The sequence below is a fragment of the Ursus arctos genome, chromosome X (genome assembly GCF_023065955.2).
Source record: "Ursus arctos isolate Adak ecotype North America chromosome X, UrsArc2.0, whole genome shotgun sequence".
NCBI classification, from domain to species: Eukaryota; Metazoa; Chordata; class Mammalia; order Carnivora; family Ursidae; genus Ursus; species Ursus arctos.
In genome coordinates, this window is record NC_079873.1 from 15,947,424 (window position 1) to 15,974,761 (window position 27,338).

Sequence of the window (27,338 nt, forward strand, 5' to 3'; positions counted from 1 at the left end):
TCCTAGTTCTGATCCCCTATGGGATTGCTACAGCCTCTACAAAAAGGATTCTGAATCTGCTACTCAGCCTCTTTGCTACTTTCATCTTCATGTAATCCATAAATCTTACATTTCTTTCCTAAACAACTCACCCAGCCAATTAACAGCAATCTGAAAAAAAAATTAAGTGAAACATGATCGAAAGATAGTTTATGCTCTACTTTTTGCAAAAATGTCTACTTCCTTTCTGAGTTTAGGAGAGATTGAAAATTTTGAACAATTTAATTTTAAGGAAGGAAATATAAAAGCCAACATTATCCTACATATTGGTGAAGCTTTAAAAAGATCTATTGTAAAAAGCACTTTTACTTCAACGAACCTTTTGTATCATTTCATCAAAACAAGGATTCAAATATTACCTATTAGAAATGAGCATAATTACTCATGTAGCTAGTAAGTTTCCTTTTTGAAAAACGACCCTTGGCTTCACTAGAGATTAGGTTACATGGGCCAGTCTGACTTGATATTGCAATTTCTATAGTTCCAAAAGTTCAAGGAATAGTATCTAATAAATAAGAAAACTTATTTCTTTAATTTTAAGAAACAGATGGAAAAAAACATGTGGTATGCATCTCACTAGTACCAGGTTTAAACCCCAGCTCTGTCACTTACTGCTATAGTTACCTGGCCTTGGGTAAGTTACTCAACATTTTGAGCCTCAGTTTCTTCATCTGTAAGATGCAGATAATATCTACCTCACAGGGATGTTGTACTTAAATGTATCCGCCAAGGGACAGTAGATGCTCAGTAAATGCTACTTCCTGTCCCCTCTCTTTTGCCTGAATTGTGTAATATATACATTTCTACAGTTAACTTCTAAAGACATAATGCAATGAAGAAGTACAGGAGAGTGCTGAAATACTTGTTTTGCTACTTAATACAACCAATTTCCCACCAAGTAGGGTGAAGAGATCATTCATACGTGTAGTATATTTTTATACAATGTGGCCAAAGAATGAGTACAGACAAAAAGGAATAGTTTCAAAGTGAGGCAAATGTATTTATCCTCTCTCATCCCACCATTATGCCTTCCAGCCAAAAAACTGCAGAGCTTGGCAGATTGTACATATGCAAATATTATGTGAAATACTGGAAAAGGTTAGGAAATGCTAATCATGCTTTACTCTGTTAGTGTGAAATGTGTAAAAGTCAAAAATAAGAATAACGTACAATATGGGTCTCATCAGAACAGATCGGACAAAGGAGACTGTTAGCTTGCATTTCAGCAGGAATTGTTTTCAAAATAACTTCTAAGGTTGTGGTATGAAATTATCACTTAAGATCATCTTTCTGGTTTAAAAAGGATGAACAATTCAAACCAGTGATTCTGAGCCAAGGTTTCAGGACTTCTAGAGTATTCCCAAGTATTTTAAGGAAAATTCTCAAATGTCAAAAATAAGAATATTTTACTAAATAAAAATTTCATTTTAAGCAACTTTATTAAACAGATTGTTTTGTTGTAATGGTATGTTACAACAATGCACATTTCCAGGTTGCTGTCTGATACCTTTTAAGAAAATATAAAATACGTTTAAAAAAATGCTTTGAGTCCAGCAGGAGATCATCATGTACAAGTATACTAGAACTAAAAAAATCATCTGTGATTGACGATATGCTACCTTGAGATTACTAGGAAGTATCATCTACTGACATCCTCCTATGTAGAAATGAAATATACATATGAACGCTGGGAGAAAAGAATTCCTCACAAAGAATAAGAGCCTGAAAAAACAGGAAGGGAAGAGAAAAAGAAAGGGTCCAGAGACCTGGTGTACTAATTTGGAGACCAGGTTGTAGGAATGAACAAGGACCATATTTTTTTTTTAACCACCCTCAAGTTCCCACAAGTATATTTGCCTTCCAAACTCCCTGAAATCAGCAGTGGTTCTCCTGCCCAAAGCATATGCAATAGGAGTCTCATGAAGGTGCTGAGGATGAGGCATGAGAAACCTCTCTTGAATTTCAGTTTAGATACCATCAAATTGTTCAGAATCCAAAGAATCTTCTATGCAATCACACTGAAACAATAAGAAACAAGCATTTTATATTCTTAATAAGGAATGTATATAATCCTTACCAATATGACAGGATTAAGAATCAGCTCCTCATTTATCCTAAGGAAATATCAGAGATGTGCATAAAGACTTATGTACAGTGATATTCATCATACTCATTATACTGAAAAATAGAAAACAATCTAAATGACCAACAGGGGACTGGTTAAATAAATCATAACACATCTACTCATATGTAGGAATACTATGCAATGGTTAAAATAAGGGCCTCAAAAAATTAATGATGCAAAAATATGCTTGTAATATATTAAATTAAAAAGGATACAAAACTAAATAGCATGACCCCAATTTTGTGCCCCCCCAACCTGTGTGTATGTAACTGGCAAAACATATAAAATCTTATCCGTAGTTACCTGGGTCATAGGATTTTCTTCTTGTACTGTATTTTCAAAATTGTATGCATTTATCACCTATTATTTTTATAATGAGGAAAAAATGCAATCAATATAATTGGAAAAATCCATTATTTCTAGTTAAGTTCCCCTTATGGGTTGCTTTGCTATTCCTTAAGCAACTGAAGACCTGCTGGTACTCAAGACTGTTCTATTTTCTAGACTAGGGTAGAAATGACCTCTGGTTCTATGTTTTTAAGTTTTAGAGGACCCTTTCAGAAGCTTTTTTTTTCCTGTATGGTCCTGTGGTTGTGGCCTCAGAAAATAGATACATTTTAGGCCTGAATCCACCTTATGTTTTTTGGAGTGTACCCCTAAGGGGAATTCTGCTTATGAAACAGGAGTATGTTGAGGTAAGAATAAAGAAATGAAAACACAGTAGCCAAAATTAAATCTGTATTGTGAATAGCAAATATTAGAATCGACACTGCAGAAAACGGAATCCATGCCACAGAGGACAAACTTGAATAAATGAAAAAAAAATGAAAGAAAAGATTAAAAAACTATGGAGGACGGACATAGAAATAATCTATGAATAACAGATGTTCCTAAAGAAAAAAAACAGAGCATTTTAATCAATCAAAAGTATAAGAAAACTTTCCAGTTCTGAAAAAAAAATACCTGAGACTGGAGACTGAGAAGGTTCAACAGAGATCATCAACACCAAGACATGTCCTGGCAAATGTTTTTAAATTTCAAGGATAAAGATATAATCCTACAAGCATACAAGCAGAAAAAAATAGGTTATTTTCAAAGGAACTAAAATCAGAATGACCTCAGATTTTTCCTCTGTAACAATAAAATGCCAGAAGACAATGAAGTAATGACTTACAGAGAGTTGAAAGGGAAAAGTTATGATCTAAGAATTGTATACCTTGTCCTAGTTTTTCATGTACAAAGGTCACAGGAAATTATTCTTAGATCAGCAAAGTCTTATAAAATTTCACCATCCTGGTAGTATCTTTTTTCATAAATTTTTCAAAGGTATGTCCTAGACCATTGAAAGAGAATCAAAATAAGAAGAATACTGAGGTAGGGAAGAACTGGTGAAGTATACTGACATCAACTTAGTTTATCTAGAAACAAATGAATAAAATAATTAACCCCACTAAAGGAAAAAGGGTCAATAATGAAAAGTAAATAGTTGATATAAATATATAAACAATATAAAACTTAGAAAGTTAAAGGTAAGATTTGTAATCTCAGGCTAAATTAATGGAGACTCAAATAAAAGAAATAGTGGAAGAAGGGAGAAAAAGATTTTCAATTCTCTTTCCTAAAAGGATTACTTAAAAACCACTGTTTTTAGTAGTTGGCTAATCAATATAAATTTTGGAATGTTTTGAGAAACCATATGATAACCAAATATTCTATTTATTGTAGTCCAAATCACTAGAAAAGATATTAACTGGCAAAGATTGTAAAAATTACTTTACGAAAGCATCACATTCAATCCTAAGAACATGAGGTAGGTATAATCACCCCTATTTTACAGATGAGGAAACCAAGGCTCAGAAAAGTTACTGAATGGCAAGAGCAGGACTCAAACCCAGGTCTTTCCAGCTCTATAATTCTTTCTTCAATATTTCATAACCTCCTCAAACAAAAACAATCCATATGTCAGAAGAAAAAAAACCACAAGAATAAAAAACTTAAGATGACAGAAATCATTTCAAAAGAAATAATGTAAGAAATGTAAAGTTCAAGTGTCTAATTTAAACAACGTGTCTTACTGGAATTTGGTGCTATTACAGAATTATTGACATTTTTATGAGGGATGATGTTATAGTGGTTATGTGTTTTTAAAAGTCTTCATCTTTTAAGAAACATAAATGAAATATTTACATCTGAATATATGCATCTAGGATTAGTTTCAAAATAATCCACTGGAGCCAGGGAGGGGAAGACAGAATGTGTGTGTGGGGGCATGAGGGGAGTAGAGATAAAACAAGACTGGCCATGAGCTGCCAATCTTTGAGGCTGGGTTATGGGAATATGGTAGTTCATCATACAATTCTCTCTATATTATTCTCTCTTACTATGGTAGTTCATTATACTATTCTCTCTATGCTATTCTATACTTGTTTGAAATACTTGATAATAAAAACTTTAAGAGTCACAGGTTATATTTTTTAAAAGGTTAAAAAGTCCATACAATTATTTACTGCTTTAAAGAGAAACTCAAACGAAACAGGTAAGACTAGAAAAACATGAAGAAAAAGAAAGAGTTTGTAATACAAAGGCCAAAAATAAAATGTGAGGCAAAAACCTAAAGCCAATTAAAAAGGTCATCTGATTTGGACTTAAAATGTAATTAGTACTTAATACATATAGTGATAATAATTGCTATCATTACTGAGCAATTACTGCACACCAGGCAAGTGTTAAGTACTATAGATCACCTTTGATGCTTCTAACAACTCTGTGAGGCATTATCACTAACTTACAAATGAGGAAATTAAGCCAAGATGGGTATGTCAATCTTTTTAAGCACTATATCCTCAGCCCCTAACAAAATGCCTGGCACAAAGTAGGTGCTCAATAAATATTTGTCAAACAAATAAAAGTCTAATATTGTGCCTAAGGCTAATAAACAGGGCCTAAATTCAAACCCAAGTCTGAATCTAAACGCCCTACTCTTAATCACATTTAAATCTTTTAATAATGGTATTTCTTAGTAAGAGTAAAAATGTTTATTTTCCTTCTGTGTATGTTTTACTATTTTTCAGATCTTCTACAATTAACATGTTTTTTTTTTTGAACAAGTCATTAAAAACATTTAATCACAGACTAACCACAAAACACAAAAGATGTTTTGGGGACTACAACATGAAATGAACAAACACAAAATAGGAGGGGAAACTTCAGCACACCAGTATCAGCTAGCATAATAAACAAAATAAGGACAAAGCATGTGAAGTAGTTTATTTTAGATTAGGTAGATGTTGAATTTTATAATGTAAAAAGAATATGGGTTCTTCTCAAGTATCTATGAAAAATTATAAAGAGTATGTCTAGACCATAAACTAAATCCAAAAGTCTTCAAAACAGGAATTGTAGAGATCATATTTTCTGATTATGATAAAGAAAGTGAATAAAGAAATAAAGCACTCAGAAATTAATATTCTTGTAAAAAACTACTGGCTCAAGGAAATAGTAACCACAGCCATCACTTATGCAATGATTATTTTGTTCAAAATATAGGGTTAGCCAATGCCACATATATTCTCTCATTTAATCCCAATTAATCATTAATAAACCATGAAGTGTGTTATTATGTATAGCAGAGAAGAAAAAACTGAGTTAATAACTTGTCCAAGATCACAGAGCTATTAGGTTTGCAGATAAAATAACCAAACCCAAGTCTGAATCCAAAGCTCATACTCCTACACAGAAATGCTGTTAGAATTCATGTTTAGACATTTACCTTTGCTCATTTTTCTCTATAAAATTTTGTAATCAAAAGTAGAGAAAGCTAGAGTCCTCCATTAACACCACATGTTCTCATGTTCTGAAAGTGTCCATTTGTTAAATACACCATTCTAAGAGGGTAATGGTTCACTTTTCTAACATACTGTTGTTCAGACATAATATTTCAAATTGCATAATCTCCTAAAAAGCAATCCCTTTGAATATATTCACACTCTCAATAGGGCATTTAAAGAAGGAAGAAACCGTAAAATTAGATAAACACAGTAGGGAATATAAGGTAAACATGATTTGCTAGTAAATTTATTTCTAAAAAGCAGTGTGACTTTGGAAAAGTCACTATTTTCTGGTACTTATCTGCAATCCGTAAGAGTTTGAAAGAACCTTGGCCAGCATGGAATTGAAAGTTTGCCACAGGACTGTGGGCAAATCCTTAAGCCTCTCTTGAGTTGTGGTTTCTTCATGCATAAAATATGTGGTTATCTAAGAGCTCTTCCAACTTGAGAATGTTATAATCTTGTGACTTTAATCCTTAAACTTTAAGGATTAAAGTTATTAAAGATTTTCTAGGGTTCTCACACCTGAGGAAATTACTGATTCTTTAAAGCTGTTTTTATGTTCTTTCTTTCTTTCTTTTCTTTTCTAGGAGAGAGAGAGAGAGTGTGTGTGTGTGTGTGTGTGTGTGTGTGTATGCGCACACGCGTGCACACAAGGGGACACACAAAGGGAGGGATAGATAGAATCTTAAGTGGGCTCCATGCCCCAGGGCAGAGACCAAGGATGCAGGGCTCTATCTCACAACCCTGAAGATTATGACCTGAGCAGAAATCAAGAGTTGGACACTTAACTGACTGAGCCACCCAGGTGCCCCTTTATGTTATTTCTAAGTATAATTCCTTCTTTTCCATCTGCATCCAAAATACAGTTTTATCTATAGTCTTCAGCAGTGCCTTTGCACCCAAGTGTAAACAAGGACAACGTCAAAGAACGACTGTATAAGTGTTGTCACCTGAAAGAGAAGTACTAAGAAAAAGAAAACATTGTTTTTCTGTGAAGAGTAAGGATCCTAAAGCAATTTTATAATTTCCACAATCCAATTTTACTATTCTTTTAAGATTTTATTTTTAAGTAACGTCTACATCCAACATGGAGCTCAAACTTACAACCGTGAGATCAAGAGTCCCACACTCCACTGACTAAGCCAGCCAGGTGCCCCCAATTTTACTATTCTTGTTTCACCAGTGCCAACTTGTTTTTTTAAGCTCCTCTATCTACTCCCAAGCCTATTCCTGACTTCCTAATACCGTCAAGTCCCACCTCTTAGTACTCTAATGGAGTTGGGAATATTTTCCAAACCTGTCTGATGATCAGAATCACCTAAGATTCCTGGTAATGATACATTACCTGGCCTTATCCGAAACTGAATTAGAAGTTCCAGAATCCCATGGTATTATTTCATTTTTAAAACAGGTACTTTAGATGATTCCTGTGATTAGACAAGTCTGGGAAATCACAGTGTATAAAAAAGATGGTGGGCTTTGGAATCTGACGTATTAAGCTTCAAAACCTGACTTTGCCCTTTATTAAAGGTGTGACTTTGAGCAAGTTACTTAACATGAGCCTCAGTTTTCTAATCCACAAGATTTGGATACCAGTTATGTTGGAGGTTGTGGTAAAGCTCATTGTGTCTTGGGTGTTTAGTGTTAGCTTCTCTTTCCTCCTGCTCACCTTGCCAGAGGAAATGACAAATACAAATATTTGAGGGGATTCTGATGAGTCTCTTATCCTAATGGGTCCACTTCCATTTTGAGGGCTGAAAATTTGAGTACTAGATAACTCTTTAATGCATTACTTGGGTTGGCTAATTTAAGAGTCTCAGGAACAAGTCTAATGATTTCTTCTGGTTTCCAGAGGCTTACTGAAGCCCTCCTACCTAAAAGAGATACACCATGATGATGGGCTTCAATGCCCAAGCTTTTGTTATGTGACTGTGGCAAAATGGCCTGAATCTCTGTTTCCTCATTGGTAAAGCAAGTGGTGCTTGAATGTTTGCTGAACTGAACCCAATATATGTTACTGATAATGTAATGGTTAACAATCACTTAAAGTTGTATAGTCTTTTAAACACCTTATGAACAAAAAGACAGCAATAATAGGGGCGCCTGGGTGGCACAGTCGTTAAGCGTCTGCCTTCGGCTCAGGGCGTGATCCCGGTGCTCTGGGATCGAGCCCCACATCGAGCCCCACATCGGGCTCCTCCGCTAGGAGCCTGCTTCTTCCTCTCCCACTCCCCCTGCTTGTGTTCCCTCTCTCGCTGGCTGTCTCTTTCTGTCAAATAAATAAATAAAATCTTAAAAAAAAAAAAAAGACAGCAATAGCCTACAAGTAGTAAAATGAGACAGAATGGGATCTGCTCAAATACACAATAAATCCGGGCTTAACATCCAAGCAAAATTCCTATTTGTGTATCAACTGTATCTTAGCACAAAGTGTTTTAGACAAGTTTGGAGTTGAATTTACTTAGAAAAAAACAATCCAAACTACTCACTCATTAAAAAAATATGTGTATACATATTTAAAAATTACCATAGGTATAAACACAACCTGGCAGCAAGGTTTATTTCTGTCCTAATTATAGCTCCATGGTTAATTCTAGCTGCACATGTATTAAGCATAAACACTATTAATAAGTGCGTTTTATTAAAAATTGTTAGTATTAATTGTTCAGATAAACTATAAAATAACTAAAAGCTTAAAAAATTTTTAAAAAACCAAAAATCTGGGGACATTCATTCAAGACAGGTTACCCTCAATTCTTAAATATAAACAGTAAGAAAAAACAAACCTTAAATCTTAATTTAAAGAACCATAGCTTTTCTCTCAATTTATTCAAATTATTCTTTAATGCAACTAATTTTTAAATTTACTTCCTGCCCTTTGCTTATTATGTTAATTTCCAAAAATTTAGTATTTTTACTATTTTGAATGAGATTTTTCCCCCATCACCATCTTCTAAAGATTTTATTTATTTGAGAGAGAGAGAGAGCATGAGCAGAGGGAGGGGCAGAGGGAGAAGGAGACTCCCCGCTAAGCAGGGAGCCAGATGCAGTGCTCCATCCTGGGACTCTGAGATCATGACCCCAGCCAAAGGCAGACGCGTAACCAATTGAGCCACCCAGGCGCCCCTACCATTTCTAACTAGGAAAGCTATTTATTGATTTCTGAATATATTTTGTATAATACCACCTTATGAGACTATCATTAAAGAGCGTTTTTAGTGGCTTCCTTAGATTATCTAGTAGATGATTAGATCACCTATGAATAGTAATCTTTTACTATTCTTTTGAATACTCTGATTTTCTTGTCTAATTGCATTAGCAAACTCTTTCTAGAGTATAAAATAGAGGTGAAAACAGCAGGCATAGTTTTAATGAGATTGACTTAAAATATGTTCCCATCAAGCATGATGCTGGCTATTGGTCTGAGACTTTTTTTAATAACATTAAAGACACACGCTTTTATTCCCGTTTTACTAAGTTTTTTTTAAAGATTTTATTTATTTATTTGAGAGATAAAGAGCCCAAGTCAGGGGCAGAGGCAGAGGGAGAGAACGAAGCAGATTCCCTGCTGAGCAGTGAGCCCAGTGTAGGGCTCGACCCCAGGACCCTGAGATCATGACCTGAGCTGAAGGCAGACGCTTAACGACTGAGCCACCCAGGCACCCCTGTTTTACTAAGTTTTTAATTGAGAATAGACACTGAATTTTATCTAATGCTGACTTTTTTTAAACTTTAAAGTTAATAATGATTATAGATTCACAGGAAGTTGGAAAAATAAAAGAGAGGTTCCATACACCTTTAACCCAGCGGTTACATCTTATATAACCTCCTGTCAAAACCAGGAAATTTATACTAGTACAAAGCCCAAACCTTATTCAGATATCACTAGTCTTACAGGTTCTCGTGTGTGTGTGTGTTCTACGCAATTTACCACATTATTGGTTCCTGTACCTACCACCACTATAAACATACTGAACAGTTAGTTCATCACCACCAGGATCTTGTGTGCTGTCCCTTTATAACCACACCCACCTCCCTCCTTCCCTCTAACCCTGGCAACCACTGATCTTGTCTCCATTTCTACAGTTTTGTCATTTCGAGAATGTTATGTTAATGGAATTATACAGTATTTAACTTTATTCACAGAATATGAGTTCCCTTGAGATTCATCCAAATTGCTGCATGTATCTATAATCCATTCCTTTTAGTTGCTGAGTAGCATTCCACTGTGAATGTACCACACCTTGCTTAACCATTTACCCACTGAATGACATTTGGTTTCTAAGTTTTGGATATTACAAATAGAGCTGCCATGAAAATTTGTGTACAGACTTCTGTGTGGACATTCGTTTTCATTTCTCTGGGATCAATGCCCAGGAGTATGACTGTTGGGTCATACAGTAAGTTTATGTTTAAAGAAATAGCCAAACTATTTTCCAGAAAGGCTTTATCATTTTACACTTCCACTCGTAATGCATGAGAGATCTAGTTTGTCCACATCCTCACCAACATTCAGTATTGCCACTATTTTTTATTTTGGCTGTTCTAATAGGTATGTACTGATACCTCATCATGATTTTAGTTTTAATTTCCCTGACAGCTAACTATGTTGGCATCTTTTCATATGCTTATTTGCTATCCATATATCCTCTTCAGTGAAACATCATTCATCTCTTGTCAGATTTCTAAATGGATTGTTCAGCTTAAGTTACTGTTAAGTTTAGAGAGTTCTTTATATATTCTAGATACAAGCCCTGTCTCAGATACAAGTCTGCAAATATTTTTACCCAATCTGTAATTTGCCTTTTCATTGCCTTAACATGGTTGTTTTCATAGAGCAAATGTTTTGAATTTTGATAAAGTCTATTTTTTTTCCTTTTATGGATTGTGTTTTTGGTGTCTGGTCTAAGAATTCTTCATTTAGCCCAAAGTCCTGAAAAGTTTCTTCTAGGTCTAAATTCTGAAAGTTTTATATATTACATTTAAATCCATGATATTGTTTTTTTTTCTTTTTTGTGTCTTTTTATCAGACAGGGTTTTTTTCTATTTTTTATTTAAAATCCAGTATAATTAACATATGGTGTTATATCAGTTTCAGGCATAAAATATAATGATTCAACAATTCTATACATTACTCATCAAGGTAAGTATACTCTCAATTCCCCCATGATACATTTTGAATTATTTTTTTCTATAAGGTGTGATGTTGAGGCGCACTGTTTTACCCATGGATGTGTAATTGCTCCAAGCACCACTGTTGAAAAGGCCATCCATCCTTTTTCCATTAAATTGCTTTTCTACCTTTGATAAAAATCAACTGGCTGTACTTGTATGGGTCTATTTCTGCATTCTATATTGAACTCACGACTGAGATCAAGACCTGAGCTGAGATCAAGACTCAGACACCCAACCTGACTGAGCCACCCAAGTGCCCCGACATGTTTATCCTTTTACCAATACCACAGAATTTTGATTACTGAAGTGTTAATTTTGATTACTGAAGCTTAAAATTGGGTGGATCCTTCCACTTAGGTTGAATAGTAGTGGTAAGAATGGACATCCTTGTCCTGTTCCTGATGTTAGGGGGGAAGCAGTCTTTCACCATTAAGTATGATGTTATCTGTGGGGGTTTCTGTGCAAATATTCTTTATCAAACGCAGAAACTTCCCTTTTATTCTTAGTATGGAGCTTTTATTATGAATGTTTAATTCAGTTTAATGCATTTTCTGCACTATTAACATGATGTGATTTTTCTTCCTTTTTAATACGTGGTCTATACTGAATGATTTTTCAATACTGCACCAGTCTTACATCCTTGGAATAAAATCCATTTGATCACAATGTATAGTTCTTTTCATATGTTGCTTGATTTCTTTTGCTAATATTTTGTTGAGAATTCTATGTTTATGTTTTTGGGGGATACTGGTCTATAGCTTTGTTTTCTGTACTCTCTTTAGGTCTTGGTTTCAGGGTAATACTGGCCTCATGAAATGAGTTATGAAGTGTTTCCTCTTTTTCTATTTTCTGGAAAAGATTGTATAATTCATATTACTCCTTTGTTCTCCAGATCCCTCTTCTAAAATTTCCTTTCTGCTTGAAGAACTACCTATAGTAATTCTTTCAGGGTTGGCTATAGACAAATTCTCTTCTTTCCTTCATCTGAGACTGTTTTGAGTGCACCTTCATTCCTGAAGGTATTTTCACTGGGTACAGAATTCTGGGTTGACAGTTCTTTTCTTTCAGCATTTGAAAAATGGTGCCATTTTCTTCTAGCCTTCCTGGTTTCTAATGTGGCATCTGCTGTCATTTGAATCATCGTTCCCTTATATGTAATAGTTCATTTCTCTTTAGCTGCTTTCAAGATTCTTTGCTTTTAGTTTGATTACAAATTTTTAAAAATTGTGATAAAATACAAACATAAAATTGACCATCTTAAACACTTTTTTGTGTACAGTTCAGTGTGTTAAATATATTTACACTGTTGTGCAACCAATCTCCAAAACATTTTCATCTTCCAAAACTGAAACTCCATACCCATTAAACAAGTTCTCATTCCCAAAGGTTTGATTTTGATGTGTCTGGGCATGGATTACTTTGGGTTTACCTTGTTTGGGGTTCAGTCAGTTTCATGAATCTCTACACTTTGTCTTTTGCCAAACTGGGCAAGTTTAGGCCATTATTTCTTCAGGCACCCTTTTTCTCCACTTTCTGGGACTATGGTGACATGGATGTTAAATCTCTTGTTAATGTTTCCCAGGCTCCTAGGGCTCTCTTTTTATTTTTTGTCAGTTCATTTGTTTCTTCCTCTGTTGTTCAAATTAGGTAATTTCTGTTGCTCGATCTTCAAAATTACTCTTTCCTGTTATCCCCACTCTTCTATTAAGCCCATGTATTACGTTTATTTCAGTTACTATATCTTTCAGTTCTAAAGTTTCCATATTCTGCTTTGTATCTTTTCTTTTCTGAGACAAATGTTTTTCATTTGCTTCAAATGTGCTTGTGATTGCTCATGGAAGCACTTTTATGATGGCTACTCTAAAATCCTTGTCAGATAATTCTAACATCTGAAGCATCTTGGTGTTGGTATCTGTTGACTTTTTCCTCATTCATGTTGTCATTTTCTTGTTTACTAGTAATCTTCAATTGTATAATGGACATTTTTGGAAAGAAGACTCTGGATCTTATTTAATCATTTTTTAGCAGGGAGTGTACTAGGTGAGATGTAGTATAAGGGCAGGGTGAATGTGAATGTTCAGCTTCATGCTGGGCCCCACTGACACCGCCCTGGTGAAACTGGAGCAATGACTCTTGCTTTTTTTGAATAGGAGTGGGATGGAAGTTCAGCTCCACTCTTGGTACCAGTGAAAGCGGGGCACCAATCTGCATCATCACATTGCCTCTGAGTAGGGGTACAAACTCATCTCCCTGATGGATCATACTGCCAATAGGGAGATAGAAAGCAGAGGGCTGATTTGCACTGTTTTGTTGCTGTAAGGTAGAGTGGAAAGCTCAGCTTCCTTAAGGGCCCAACTAATAGGGGAGGGAAGAAGGGAAGTGGAGTACCAACCAGCCCTGCCATCTACCATTTTGTTCTGCCTTGTAGATGCCAGATACGGGGCAGGGAGGCTCAGCAGCCCACTGGGCCCCAAACACATCAGGAAAGAAGGGAAGCAGAGTTGACTAGTCCACCTCCAACCATCTTGTTCTGCCTTGTTAATCTTGAGTGAAAGTGTAAGCTCAGCTCCTTACTGACACAGGACAGGGGGAGGCTTAGTGGGGACTACCCCAGCCTCATACCACCGTGTTAAATCTCACTGCTTCCAGACTGAGATGGAGGCTCAACTGGTTCCTGGACCCCACTGACATTACCTTTAATGAGAGCATCACCTCCTTCTGCAGGTGGTGGCATGTGGCGGGGGGGGGGGGGGCAGTGAGGGAAGATCAGATCCCTGCTCAACCTGCCAAAACCACCCAGCAGGGGGAATCAAAGTGCTGTCTGCTTTGGCCAGGCAGGTAATGGGAGATTAGGTCCTTGATCTACATAGCCAACAAACTGAGTGCAGGAATTCAAGTACTGCCACTTGCTTCTTTAGAGTAGGGTGGGGTTTTTCTGGGGTGTTTGGCTACAGTAGAGTACTGTCAAAAAATTTATTATTGTTAGGCTACCCCTTCCCCATTCACTTGGCTAAAGAGAACAGGCTTTGTCTGTGCCTATTTGTGGTTCAGGCTGGAGGCTTTTACAGGACCTAAGATATATGGGAGGCAACAACAAAAAAACCCAAGGAACTCACTATTTGTCTCATTCTTTGAGTCCCAAAGTCTGTAGGCAGTCTGCTTTCTTGTTTCCACCTTTCGGAGTGTTCCTGTACTTGTTTGATGTGTTATGTCTAAGGTGTTTTAGTTGTAAAAGAGGACCTAGGAAGAATAGGGCTTCTCCAACTTGAACCAGAAGTCTCTCCCAAGTGATTAATTTTTATGTTGAAAATAACATTTATTCGCTTTCTGTGTGTATGTGTGTTTTAAAAGGAACTTTACTGGGTGTCAGGGGTAATAATATTTACTTTCTAATCTTCCACATTATGCTTAAAAATGGACTATGGAAAAGTGCTATAACATTATAGTTCATAGTTTTCTTCTAAAGTTCCAATTATATCTGTTCGTAACATTCCTGGCTAATTTAGCTTGTTTCATGTTATTTAACTGCCTGTCCACCTCAGTACTTTTAAACTATAATATTCCAAAGGAAATAATCCTATTTCATTCGTCATCACCTATTAATATACTTTACACGCAGAAACCAGCCAGGGGGAAAGGTTCACTTTAAAACTCATTTATAGGGGTGCCTGGGTGGACAGTTGATTAAGCATCTGCCTTCAGCTTAGCTCATGATCCCAGGGTCTTGGGATGGAGCCCCATGGCAGGCTTCCTGCTCAGCAGAGAGCCTGCTTCTCCCTCTCCCTCTGCCCTTCCCTGCCCCCAGCTCAAACTCTCTCTCCTACTCTCTCTCTCCCTCAAATAAATAAAATCTTTTTTTAAAAAACCTCACTTATGAGCTCTTTTTAATAATCCAAAGGAAATCCCTTTTTTAAAAGTAGGCTCCATGCCCAACAGGGGGCTTGAACTCATGACCTTGAGATCAAGAGTCACATGCTCCACCGACTGAGCCAGCCAGGTGCCGTAGGAAATCTTATTTTTAAATTTGTCTGTGACATTTTTCTCTTTATGTAACCCCCCCCTTACAGCTTATACCAATAGCCAGCAGGAACTTGAAGAAAAGGAGGCAAACAGGTGTTGTTTTGCATTTTCCTACTTCTTTAAATTAAACACCTATATATCTCACTTAACCTAAGAAATGGATTCTTGAAAAGAATTCATTTATCTATTGACTTATATGTAATTTCAAGGAGTCTAGACATGTGGTTTTGATTGACCTTCAATTATTTCCTGTACCATTGCTTTAAATAAGAAACTATAGAATGGTATAACAACACTAAGGAGACTGTTAACAAAAAATATCACTGCTTCAATTTTTGCTTTCTTGCTGTAATTTTCTATAATTAACATTAACTCTTTGTTGTGTTCCTCTAGAAACTCTGTTCTGGCTGGGAAAAGGGGTGGTCCGGCTGATGAGGTAACATAAGGTATCTCCATAGAACACAGGGCTCTATTGACCCAGTTGGAAAACCAGTATTCTAGGAAAAGCTTTGAATTTACCACATATAAAAATGAAAAGAAATCTTTTGAAAGCACAGACTGAAACTAAGTTTTTCAGTTTTCTTTCTAAAGAACTATGTACAGAGAGTCCCTGACTTATGATGGTTTGACTTACAATTTTTTGACTTCACGATGGTGCAAAAGTGATTATTTAATTTCATTCAGTAGACACCACACTTTGAATTTTTATCTTTTCCCGGGCTAGCAATACGTGGTACAATACTCTCTCATAATGCTGGGCAGTGGCAAGGAATGGCAGCTCCCAGTCAGCCATGTGATTATAAGGATAAACAACTAATACACTTAAAGCCATTCTGTTTTTTACTTTCAGGACAGTATTCAATAAATTACATGAGATATTCAATACTTTGTTATAAAATAGACTTTGTGTTAGATGATTCTGCCCAACTCTAGGCCAATGTTAAGTGCTGAGCATGTTAAAGGTAAGCTAGGCAAAGCCATGATGTTCAGTATGTTAGGTGTATTAAATGCATTTCCAACTTATGATGGAACATAACCCTACTTAAGTCAAGGAAGATCTGTATACAATATAACAAAGATAAGGATCTTCTATAAACAGCATTAATGCAAAAACTTCATTTAAATATCCAAATTAGTAAAAAATTAGCACGAGTTTTAATTATGTATACAAGTGGACAATAAGCACATGAAAAGAACCTTAACATCCTTAGTTATAAGAGAAATGCAAATCAAAACCACAATGAGATACCACTTCTCACACACTACAATGGCTAGCATGAAAAAGACAATAACAGGTGTTGATGAGGATAAGGAGAAAATGGAACCCTCATACACTGCTGGCAGGAATCTAAAATGGTTTAAGCAAGTTGGAAAACAATTTTTCGGTAATTCAAAATATTAAACATAGACTTACCATAGGACACAGCAATTCCACGCCTAGGTATATACCCAAGAAAATTGAAAACATATGTTCACATAAAAACTTGATACAAAATGTTCATAGCAGCATTATTCAACATAGCTGAAAAGTGGAAACAACCCCAATGTCCATGAACTGACAAATGGATAAGCAAAATGTGGTATATCCATACAGCAGAATATTACTCAGCCATAAAAATGAAGCATTGATACATGCTATAACATGGATGAACTTTGAAAACATTGTTAAATGAATGATGTCAGACACAAAGGCCATTTGTTGTATGATTCCATTAATATGAAATGTCCAGAATAGGAAAATATATAGAGAAGGTAGATTATTGGTTGCCAGGGGCTAGAGGAAAGAAGGAATAGGGACTGATTGCTAATGAGTATGGGATTTACTTTTGGGGGTGATGAAAATGTTCTGGAATTAGATAGTGGTGATGGTTGCAGAACCTTGTGAATATACTAAAATCCACTGAATTGTATACTTTACAAAAGTGAATTTTATGGTATGTAAATCATATCTCAATTTTTAAAAAAAAAATTAGGGCTATTCAACGTAACAGGTAAACAACAACAACAACAAAGGAAACAAAACCACCAAGGATCATGTAAACTTTCTTTAAATTTCCTTTTCTTATACTGTAGCAAGATAAATGGTAACTTTTTCAGGTTGAGTAAAATCCTACTTTCTGATACTTTGCGGGAGTATGAAATAGATTTTTCTGAAGAGATGCAAATATAAAGAGGTAATGATTTAATAAGCAGCAATTCAAAAACAGAGCAGTTACCCAAGCACACATCTAAAGACTTCTATATAAAGAGCTGTTAACTAATATCTGGACAGCAACCCCCCTTCCCAATACTGTAGTTTTTGTTTCAAATATTCATTTGTAAGACAGCTGTTTAGAAATCCCCAAACATTTTCTCATACAATGTCACAAATGTTGTTTTTCAGGCTAGCTCACAAAAGCCTATTTAACCCACAATATATTTGGGGAGTAGAATCAATATCACTTTTCTAACTCTACCTATACATTCCCATAAAAATATATTCTTATGCAAACCACTGAGAACCTTTTTCCCCTGTAGGAGATTTCATTTAGAATGAGTCACCCACATGCTGTTCTCAACTCAAGCATGACTTTCTAGCGGAAAGTCAATGGAATTTGCAATCTGAGACTTGGATTTGAATCCTGCCTCCTCTTACTAACTAGTGGTGCAACCACGAACAGCTTATTTAACCTTTCTAGGCTTCCGTTTCCTCATCTGTAGGCTGAGAATAATTATGTCCACCTCAATCAAGTTGATATAGATAGTGTCTCGTCAGAGACGGCATTCAGTAAACAATCTACAAGATGTGTCAATCCACTTTTCCAGTATTAATTAGCATAGTATAATCAACAAAATGCAACATTTTTTGACAGCTGAATTTCCCCAGTGCTTGGTGTTATCACTTGAATGAGAAATGTCACTGTAAAACTAGCAAAACTATTGAAAGTGCAGAACGGTGATTTGAAGGGCACATACCATGTAGCAGGGTTTATAAAAATCTTCGGGGTAGGTAAGGAACAAAACAAAGCCGATTAAACATAATTTGAAAAAGCACAGTAAGTATTTTTTCATTTAGAAAAAGCTTTAGCCTACTAATTTCAAAATACAAATAATAGAAGGCACAGCTGAAAAACACAAGTATAGAAAAAAGTCCAATTTGTACTAATCCTATAATCTTTAGAACTGTGCTGTTCCATGTGGTAGCCAATAACCACAGGTGACTATTTAAATTTAAAATAATTAAAATTAAATTTACAATTCAGTTCCTTAGCCACACTAGTCACATTTCAAGCGCTCCATAGCCACATGTGGCTAGTGGCTACTGAATGATGCTGATCTAGAAGTTAGGGTTTTTTTTTTTAAGTGAATCTTTCCTATTATTTTATATTGTTTTCAGGCTCCTAGATGTAAACAAATGAAGTAACATTCTGGGTAACTGAGGTTTTTAGTATAGGTTCTACAAGATTTCTGGATAGAAGTCTTCTCCCAAAACACTGTATGTGAGACGCGCTTCAATCTATTGTATCAAAATCATCTTTTGCTTCAGGCTATCATTTGACATCTGCTTCTAACACATATCAAATGACTGAACCAAGTTTCCTATAACAAGCTTTGTGGACCACAGGATTAGAGGCAAGCTCACAGAAATCTAGATGACCTGGTAAAGTTTGAAGATGAGATCATTACTATACAGAAGATTACAAAAATCAATTTACATGGTAGATTAAACATAACTAGCTTTTAAGGTATATAAGATACCATGGGTATATTAGTTAAGGTCGGGAAATCTGATTTAAGTTATTCTACTGCTGTAATTCTATTTATACTAATAGAGGAAAAGAATGACAGGAAGTATAAAAGAGCTTTTGGATTTACACGTAAATATAGGGTAGCTAATAGTCAGGAAACTAGCACTATTTCATGCGGAAAAAAAATCCCACCAAAAAACTCCAAGACAATGTGGAGACCTGACTCCAGGTGGGGCAGTAGGCTAGCTTTCTGTCTCATAGCCGCCTATTCTTTAGCTTATTCACATTCCTTTCTAGTTGACACCTTCCAGAAAGGAAGGTAAATACGCAGAGTAGGTAATGTAATGCCAGTGACTGAGCCATTTGGTCACTGTTATTTTGAAGCATAAAACCCTGTTTATTCGTAGATAATATGTCCAAATACCCCTGACCCCGGAGTATGTGTATACGATGGGCAGAGATCACAAAAAGGGTGAGGATGCTATTTTACATTATTTGGTAAGCTGCAAATGTAAACTTTTTAAAGATGAAGTAACAAGGTTCCCAAGTTAAAATTGACTGCATCAAAATATCACTAACCCGGGACGCCTGGGTGGCTCTGTCGGTTAAGCGTCTGCCTTCGGCTCAGGTCATGATCCCAGGGTCCTGGGATCGAGTCCTGCATCGGGCTCCCTGCTCAGCGGGGATTCTGCTTCTCCCTCTGCCTGCTGCTCCCCCTGCTTGTGCTTTCTCTCTATCTCTCTGACAAATAAATAAATAAATAAATAAAATCTTAAAAAAAAATATCACTAACCCTAGCCATTTTCTAGTAATTGCAAGGTAGAAGCAATTAATTTAAAAAGGAGAGTGGGGGAGATAGATTGATGGCAGTGTAAGGTTGCTAAATAATAAAAGAGTTTTTAAGATTTATGAATTTGAGATGTAAGTTACAGAGCAAACCAATGTGGGGGCCACTTAATAGGGGCAATTAGCTTGATATTAAGGTAGAATATGACCATTAATTTTCAGAATATGGGATTAAAAAGTTTAAGTTACCTTAAACTTTCATTTAAATTATTATATTCAAATGTTTAGCCCATTATAGATGGAAAATTGTATAACTTAAAAGATTTCAATTCAAAATGAAAAACTTGATAAAAAAAAGCTTTGATACAGTCAATTAAACATTACAGCTCAATTGCAGGCAATACTGGATCATGTTACTATAGTTATCAGACTGTTCAAACTGTTCTGCAAAGCCCTTGTGTCCTTTGAGACTTCAATAGATGGTTCATGAAAAAAGGGTTCTGACATCAAGTCTCAAATGCTGTGGGTTATATCCTTTTTTGCAGATTCATCATGTACAACATCCTCTTAAAAGTTCTAAGAAGTTATGAGGTAAAGACACTGGTCAAATACTGTTTAACTCTATTAATTCCCAAATTTACTTGATTATGTCACACTCCTTTGTCTTGTTTGTTTTTGCATGGCAGAGATGGTTGCTGGGGCATAGATAGACCTTTAACATTTCCAGAGACTTCTCAGTTAAAAATACTGTATATCCTATTTCAAATTCTTTAAGTACAAATACCACATAAAAGACCAAATCCAAAGGGTTCTATTTCTAGACAGGAAAACCCAGTTACTCGTGGCATATTCAAATAGCCAAAATAAATGTGTTTAATGGGGAGGGAGGTGTGCCATATTAATTTCTGTCCCTAAAAGTGAAATTAATAGAACTGATCCTAAAATATAAAAAGGTGTGCACATTTTGTTTTGGTATGTTTTAGAAAGTAAGTTAAAATTCTACTTATTAACACTTTATATTGACTTTATCCATTTCTTCAAGGATATACTTCCTTCAAGAAGTTGACATTCAGGATACACCAGGTTTCATCAATCATAAGACACTATCATGTGTAAAATATACTATCTTATATATCACTAAGAGGAAAAAAAACACCACTAAACAATCACATGCCATGGATTGTGAGATGCCTTCCAAATTGACCAATGTCGAAATGTGAATATAACTTTCCTTTCTTCCTTCTTCCACACATATTCTTCAAATGTTCTTTCCTTTCCCCCTTTAAAGAAGATGTTGAAGAGGGGGAACAATACAAAAAGGGGCAAGATTCAAGAGATTTGCATTCACCTTACCCTTACAATTATATTCAGATATAATAATGGCTCTGTTTAAACAGATCAATCAAACAAATAATTTTTAATTGTTCTGTTTGATTCTGAAAAAATTACTCCAGAGGAAAAACAGACAACTTCCTCAGACAATTCTGTCAGAGAGATGATTCATTATATTAAACACTTAAACCATGCAGGGAACCACGTACTTTACATATAGCATTATTTCACTTAATTCTCACCACAACCCTATGAGGTAGATATTATTTCATCCCTATTTTTCAGATTAGAATGTTGAAGCATAGAGACATTAAACAACTCGCATAAGATTACTAAGTTATTAAGTGGCAGAGCCAGGACTCAAACCCAGGTCTTCATGGCTCCAAAGCTTATGTTCTTTAACACTTTACCATACATCAAAATTATCTCAAAAAGTACCTTCTAAATTTTAAGGAGATAAGTAAAACTGAAATATTTAATTGCTAGGAACTAATGTGTTTGCTTAAAATAGGCCAAATGTATAAAATAATAGTTATGTCTTATATGGATATATTTTATCCTGAATCTGCTTCAGAAAAGGCATATATTTGTGTTTTTTTAACTCTACACATTCTACAACAATTAACATTTACAGCTGTTTTATCTTTGTTTTTATGTTATTTGGTATTAAACTGATAAACTGGAATATATGAGATCTGCTAATTGTTCCAGATTAATGATATAGGAAACTATATCAAATCTGAAGTGGGGTAGAGGAAGACATTTAATGCCAAGTATAAAAATGCAGTTGGTTGTTTTTATTTTCTATTATGTGAATTGGGGAACTGCATGTATAATATACAGATTTGCACAATTGCATTCCAATGCTTTAAAACCTGTTATCCACCAAAACACATAAACAACTGAGCTCTATCACACTCATGCATTACCAAGAGACCACCAAGATGTCACTGTTGTACACTGTAATCTGAATCACTGAGTCTAAAGCATCCAGTCTGCACTGGGAAACTGGTGTCCTTGATCACCCAACATTCACAGCCTGGTGTATCACATGTCCCTGAGTATAGAACTTTAGAGCAAATCTTGTCAATGATCACCATGGTATGAATGTTTTAGTGTGTGATAAATTTTTAAAAGATCTTTACAATAATTCTGCAACTCAGACTTCTGATAAATGATCTGCTGTATTTTTGATCTATAATTTACTGATAATCACGTCCTTGGTCAAGAGTGCACATCCCAATTATGCCACTCTCCTTAAATAAAAATAGAATATACTCATTGTGATTTCCAGAAACATACTAAAGAAAAGGCAAAGTCTGCCTATACTTGTTTCTTTAAGTTTATCCCTTTATCTTAAAATTTAAATGTACCAAAGAAGTTTCACATTTTGGATCAACCCAATTAGTATAGGAAGAGCTGCCAAAATAAAGCAAACTTTCCTAAATTTTAGTTTAACAAAAACTGACATCTTATATCATAATCACTGAAAACAATGAAGTGTTCAGTAATGTGTCACAGTTACTATTGACAGTTCACATGTAACAATACCTGTCCTCTCCTCAGATCTTCACTTGGGGGAAAGAAAAAAACCTGAAAGGTGGTAGAAATGAAACAGGAAAAGGAAAAGAAACTTAATAAAACATTTTTTCAAAGTCAATGATCATACTTTAATAGAATGTTTTTCCCTACAGATAAAAATAAGAAACCTAATATCAATATAGTAGAAATACAAAGAATCCAATATAATCTTTGAAGATAAAAATGGATGCATATCCACTGAAGATGGTTTCCAACACAAGGGTCTCATTTTTTATAAAGAAAATATTTATATAGTTAATATTTTTAATGCATTATGGGTACTTGCTATTTAAAAGAATTCAAAGTGTCTATTTTTATACAGCACATTTCTATAAAGCAAAAATAACCTTAAATTTATTAAGGTTAATTAAAATTGTTCACATTTACATTTACTATCATTTATCCTTTATTGAAAAGTGAGAAAAAGTGTCATTTTAGGTCAGGCTTATGATCCAGTAAATATTATCCCTGACAGCAGTGGCAAGAAATTTACAGAATAGTCATAATTTCTTGATATCTGTCTCCTAAACAGTCTGATACTCAAAAACATACTAGCATCTTTAAATAACTCATTAAAGAGTTGTGAATTCACCTGGACTATTTAGGACGCTATTTTGTTTTTAATCTTGTACTAACCTTGACTGCTTACATAGTACTTCCTTTATTATCCTAAATTTGCTTCTTTAAACATTTGGCCTAGTTCTAGCCTATCATATTCTGACCCATGTTTGAGTTAACCACAAGGGTTTTTTTGTTTTGAGCACCATGAGACCCATGTGAGGTCTTAAAGCAGGAAGGCTATGTAAAGGAATGAAGAAACTGCCTGTACTTTCGGTGAGGTATTCAGGTCTTTTAAGATTGCTCATATTTCAATGTAAGATTAAAATGATAAGAACAGAAATAACATTGATAATCACCCTATTCCTGACCATCATAATTCATTCAGAGGACATCTACTGGGTCCATAATATATATGTGCCAGGCACTGTGTTAAGTGCTGAGAATACAGAGAAAAAAAGGCTCTGCTTTCAAGATTTCATAATCTACTAGGAATGAGACCACAAATGTAAATTCCTATAGAGACCAATTCTGAAAACTTTTAGCCTGGAGAGAAAAAATTTGATGTACTTACTCAGTAAATGTCTTTCAAAAAAAATGACTTTACTCTGGTAAAATATAATTACTTTTTGATAAGAACTTACTGGGGAGGAGATGGCATAATAGCAGGCATAGTAAGTCCAACATTAGACTTCTGAAAGAAAAATTCTCAACCTTTTTCTTACTTGCTTCAATTTCCAAAATTGTATCAGAAGTAATTTACTTGAAACAGATGAACAACCAAAGGCAACAAAATATCTACAGGCAATTTCAAAAAATCTTTTTTTAAAAAATTAATCCAGGCAACACTAGCTGTGTGTGACATATCTTATGCCAAAATATCAAGAAAATTCTTTGAAAATGGCAAGTTGTGGAATCCTATCTGCCAGGTTCTGGAAACCATGACAGTAACTGAAATAACTAGGCTTTAACAAGTGAGACCACTTATAATACCGTAACTGTTTCTGAAAAATACAGGACCTCTAACTACTGGCTTAATTATTTATACCCTGAATTTTTCCACAAAGGATTTGAAGAAGCTACCCTAATATGAAGTGCAGCACGTTCATTATACCCACCCGATTTTGAATTATGGCTCTGCCATTTACTATTTGTAATCTTTGTGCCCTTAACTTCCGAGATTCAGTTTCTTATTCTGTAATAATGAGGATCACAATCCTACTCTGTTGGGTCATAGGAAGGATAAAATGAAATAGCATGTACCACAGTATCTGGCATATAGTAAGTGCTAAATAAATATCAGTTTTGTGCCTTCCCTATCCAAATGTATGCTATGTAGAAAAAGGATAAGGTGGAATTTTAAATGATTTTTTAACACACTGATACGTGCCAAGCAGAAATGTGGACTGATTATGAGTTGCAAATGTTACCGTTGGCATGTAACAATCAGGCTCAAAGCAAATTCGGTTTCTTTTCACAAGGTCAGCACTTTGAGAACATATTTTATAAACCTTTTAGCTATATTATTTAATGCAAATAAAATCTGAAGAAAAAAATGAATGAAAAGAGTCCGTTTGCATACTAATTTTCTTTCACACTGTCCATTCAAAGGATGATTAAACATTCTAAATTCGATTTTCTTGTAAAACATCTATAGTATTAAACAGGCTAACATAATTTTAAATGTAATTCTTCTAGTCTTAAAAACGTGATTTCCTTTTAAAAATATTTAGAAAACATCTATCAGTATCTCTTCTATTGAAGAGCAGCGTTTAGTTTAGATTTTTAAAATATGATCCAAGTCACAAAATACTAACTACCAGCCGTAAGCACTGTTACAACTCCGCTCACGTTAAGGAGAGCAAGTAAACATTTTATACAGCAGTAGAGGTGACTAGGAAAAAATTGAAAAGCGATTTGAACTGATCCCCCTCCCCCTCCATTATACTCGGGAATGCAAGTGTCCCGCATCTCAGATCAAACTGAGCCTCGGTCTTACTGACGTAACCAGTAACCCTATCCACCTCTCACACTGCGGAGGCCGGCAGGGCAGCGGCTGCCGCCAAGTACACCACTCATCAGAGCCTGCCCCATTCCACCCCCGCGTTTCAGTCATGCTTTCCAGAAATGGGGTCACTCACTAACTATTACACACACGCAGCCTATCATCCTGTAATCCCCCAAAGTCCGCTGCGGGGACAGAAGACAGCAAAAAGTCAAGAAGGGAGAATCACAGACATGCCACCATCAGGAATTGATTTTCCACCCCGGAGAGGAGCGCTGATGTCCTGGAATGGGTCTTGTCTGGATTATTTTCGCAGAACCCGAGTTGGTTCTGGGACAGGGGCGGCTGCGAAAGCTCGACGCTGTGCCGTGTCCGGGGAAATTGTTTTGCCGTCTTTGGGTATATTGTTTGGGTTTTTGGCACTCGGTTAGGTGTCTCAGGGACGGTCACCGAATAGATCCTGGGGGAAGAAAACCTGAAAGCCCTTTAGGGCGGCTACTGATGGCCTTGAATATCACCCTCTCACCTCCATGGACAGGAAACTCAAGTTAAAGCTCCTATGGACTGGGTCCCCGGGCTCAGCGACCTCAGAAATGGGGGAGGGGGAGGATCTCAAGCTTCCACTTTCTCCTTTGCACCAGCAGAAACCGCTGCGGCAGACAGACTGGGGGGAGGCAAAAACCCTTGGCTGTCTTGCACCCCTTACCCGAAACCCCCACAGGTCGCCAGTCCTGCCTTGGGCCGTTCCAGCCCCCGCGCGCCCGACTCACAGCACCAACTCCCTCCCCTGGCCGGACTCGAGAGTCCGTGCTCCCCAGTGAACCCAATCCATACCCCTCCCTTACACCCCAAAGTCGCCAGGGTCCGGGGAAGCCCCCAACCAGGCATGGCCAAACTTCCCAACTCCTTTCTGGCCCCCGCTCCGCTTCCCGCTCCCCCCACGCAAAGTTGATTAAAATCGGCTTCTTGCATAGCCCCAGCGCCCACTCTAAACCCCACGCGCCACCACACCACAGCCCCCTGAGCGAGGGAGGGGAGGTGAGGGTGCGGGTGGAACAGAAGGGCAAACAGACCAACCCCAACTACCCAAACCGGAATCCCAGACAGAGGGGAGACGCGAGCAGCAGAGGAAGGGGCCAAGTGGCCAGCTCCAGGGAGGGGAGCTGGCCGGCGGGGGCGCGGGGAGGGGCGCGCCGGCCCCCGGCCGCCCGGCTGCACTCACCTCAGCGCTGTCGGACGGGCTCTCCACAGCCATCTTCTGCCACGGGTCCGCCAGCTGCGCCAGCGGCATCTTCCCCCCCGGCCCGCCGCCTTCACCGCCTCCTCCCACCCCGCCCGCCCCGCGGCCGGCCCCGCTCTGTCGCCGCCGGAGCCCCACGACAGCAGCAGCGGCGGCGGCAGCAGCAGCAGCAGCAGCAGCAGCAGCACCAGTGCCGGCTGCCCGGGAGAGGGCTCGGCTCCGACACCGACCCTCGAACGCCGCGCGCCTGGCTGGAGATGTCCGCGCGCCGAGCGAGAGCCTCGCGCCGCTGCCGGGCACCCGGTCTCGCCCCTTTCTTCCTCTCCTCCTTCCGCCGCCGGGACTACAGCTCCGCCCCCCCCCCGCCGGTTCCCGCGCCCGCTCCCAGCAGAACAGCGGCGGCCGCGCGCTCCCCCACTTCCGCTCACAACATGGCGCCTAAGCGATACCTGTCTCTCAGAGCGAGGCTCGGCCGCCGCCACCGCCGCGCGCACCCGGGGGCGGGGCTTGGGAAGACACGCCCCCGGCCGCCGCGCTTCGCTCCTCCCTCCTTCCTCGCCCCAGTCTCAGCTTTTGGGCCTCGCCTACTTTCAGGAAGGGCGAGCCCGAGAGATCTGGGGGCGTCGGCGGGCGGCTGGAGAAAGAAGAGGGGAAGCGCAAGAGGAGCGAAAGGCTAGGAGCCTTGAACTGCTAAGGGTCCGAGCAGGTTGGAGGCCACTTAAGAATGTAGAGAACAGTGGTCCCGCTTAGCTGGGGACGGAGATGGGCGAGGCACAGTCCGGTGCCAAGGACCCGGGGAGTGAGCGTGGGGTGTCTTTTCGGTCTGACTCCTCGGTGGGTGTTTGTGGGCGCGTCGTGTCTACGGGCACATCCTTTAATGGACCAGGACCCGCCCTATCCAGGCTCACACGCTGGGCAT

General features: G+C 37.4%; 1 protein-coding gene across 7 annotated transcripts in view; it reads right to left on the reverse strand.

Moving 5' to 3' along the window:
* RPS6KA3 (ribosomal protein S6 kinase A3) overlaps positions 1-26,957 on the reverse strand; it is a 111,218-nt gene extending 84,261 nt beyond the window's left edge. Inside the window, exons 1-4 of one of the 7 annotated variants that reach the window (XM_048213398.2) lie at positions 26,402-26,480; positions 3,128-3,221; positions 2,468-2,524; positions 2,117-2,153 (exon numbers count right to left, since the gene is read on the reverse strand). Coding sequence is in view for 2 of the 7 variants with exons in the window: in XM_026480200.4 (XP_026335985.1) it covers positions 22,587-22,628; positions 26,402-26,470 (111 nt within the window). In the remaining 5 variants the exon portion in view is untranslated. Of the gene's footprint in view, positions 1-2,116; positions 2,218-2,467; positions 2,525-3,127; positions 3,222-22,586; positions 22,629-26,401; positions 26,517-26,868 lie in introns of those variants that run through there. The other 6 variants (XM_048213397.2, XM_044377576.3, XM_057310514.1 and 3 more) reach the window with 6 other exon arrangements.
* Between the last annotated feature and the right edge of the window lie 381 nt (positions 26,958-27,338).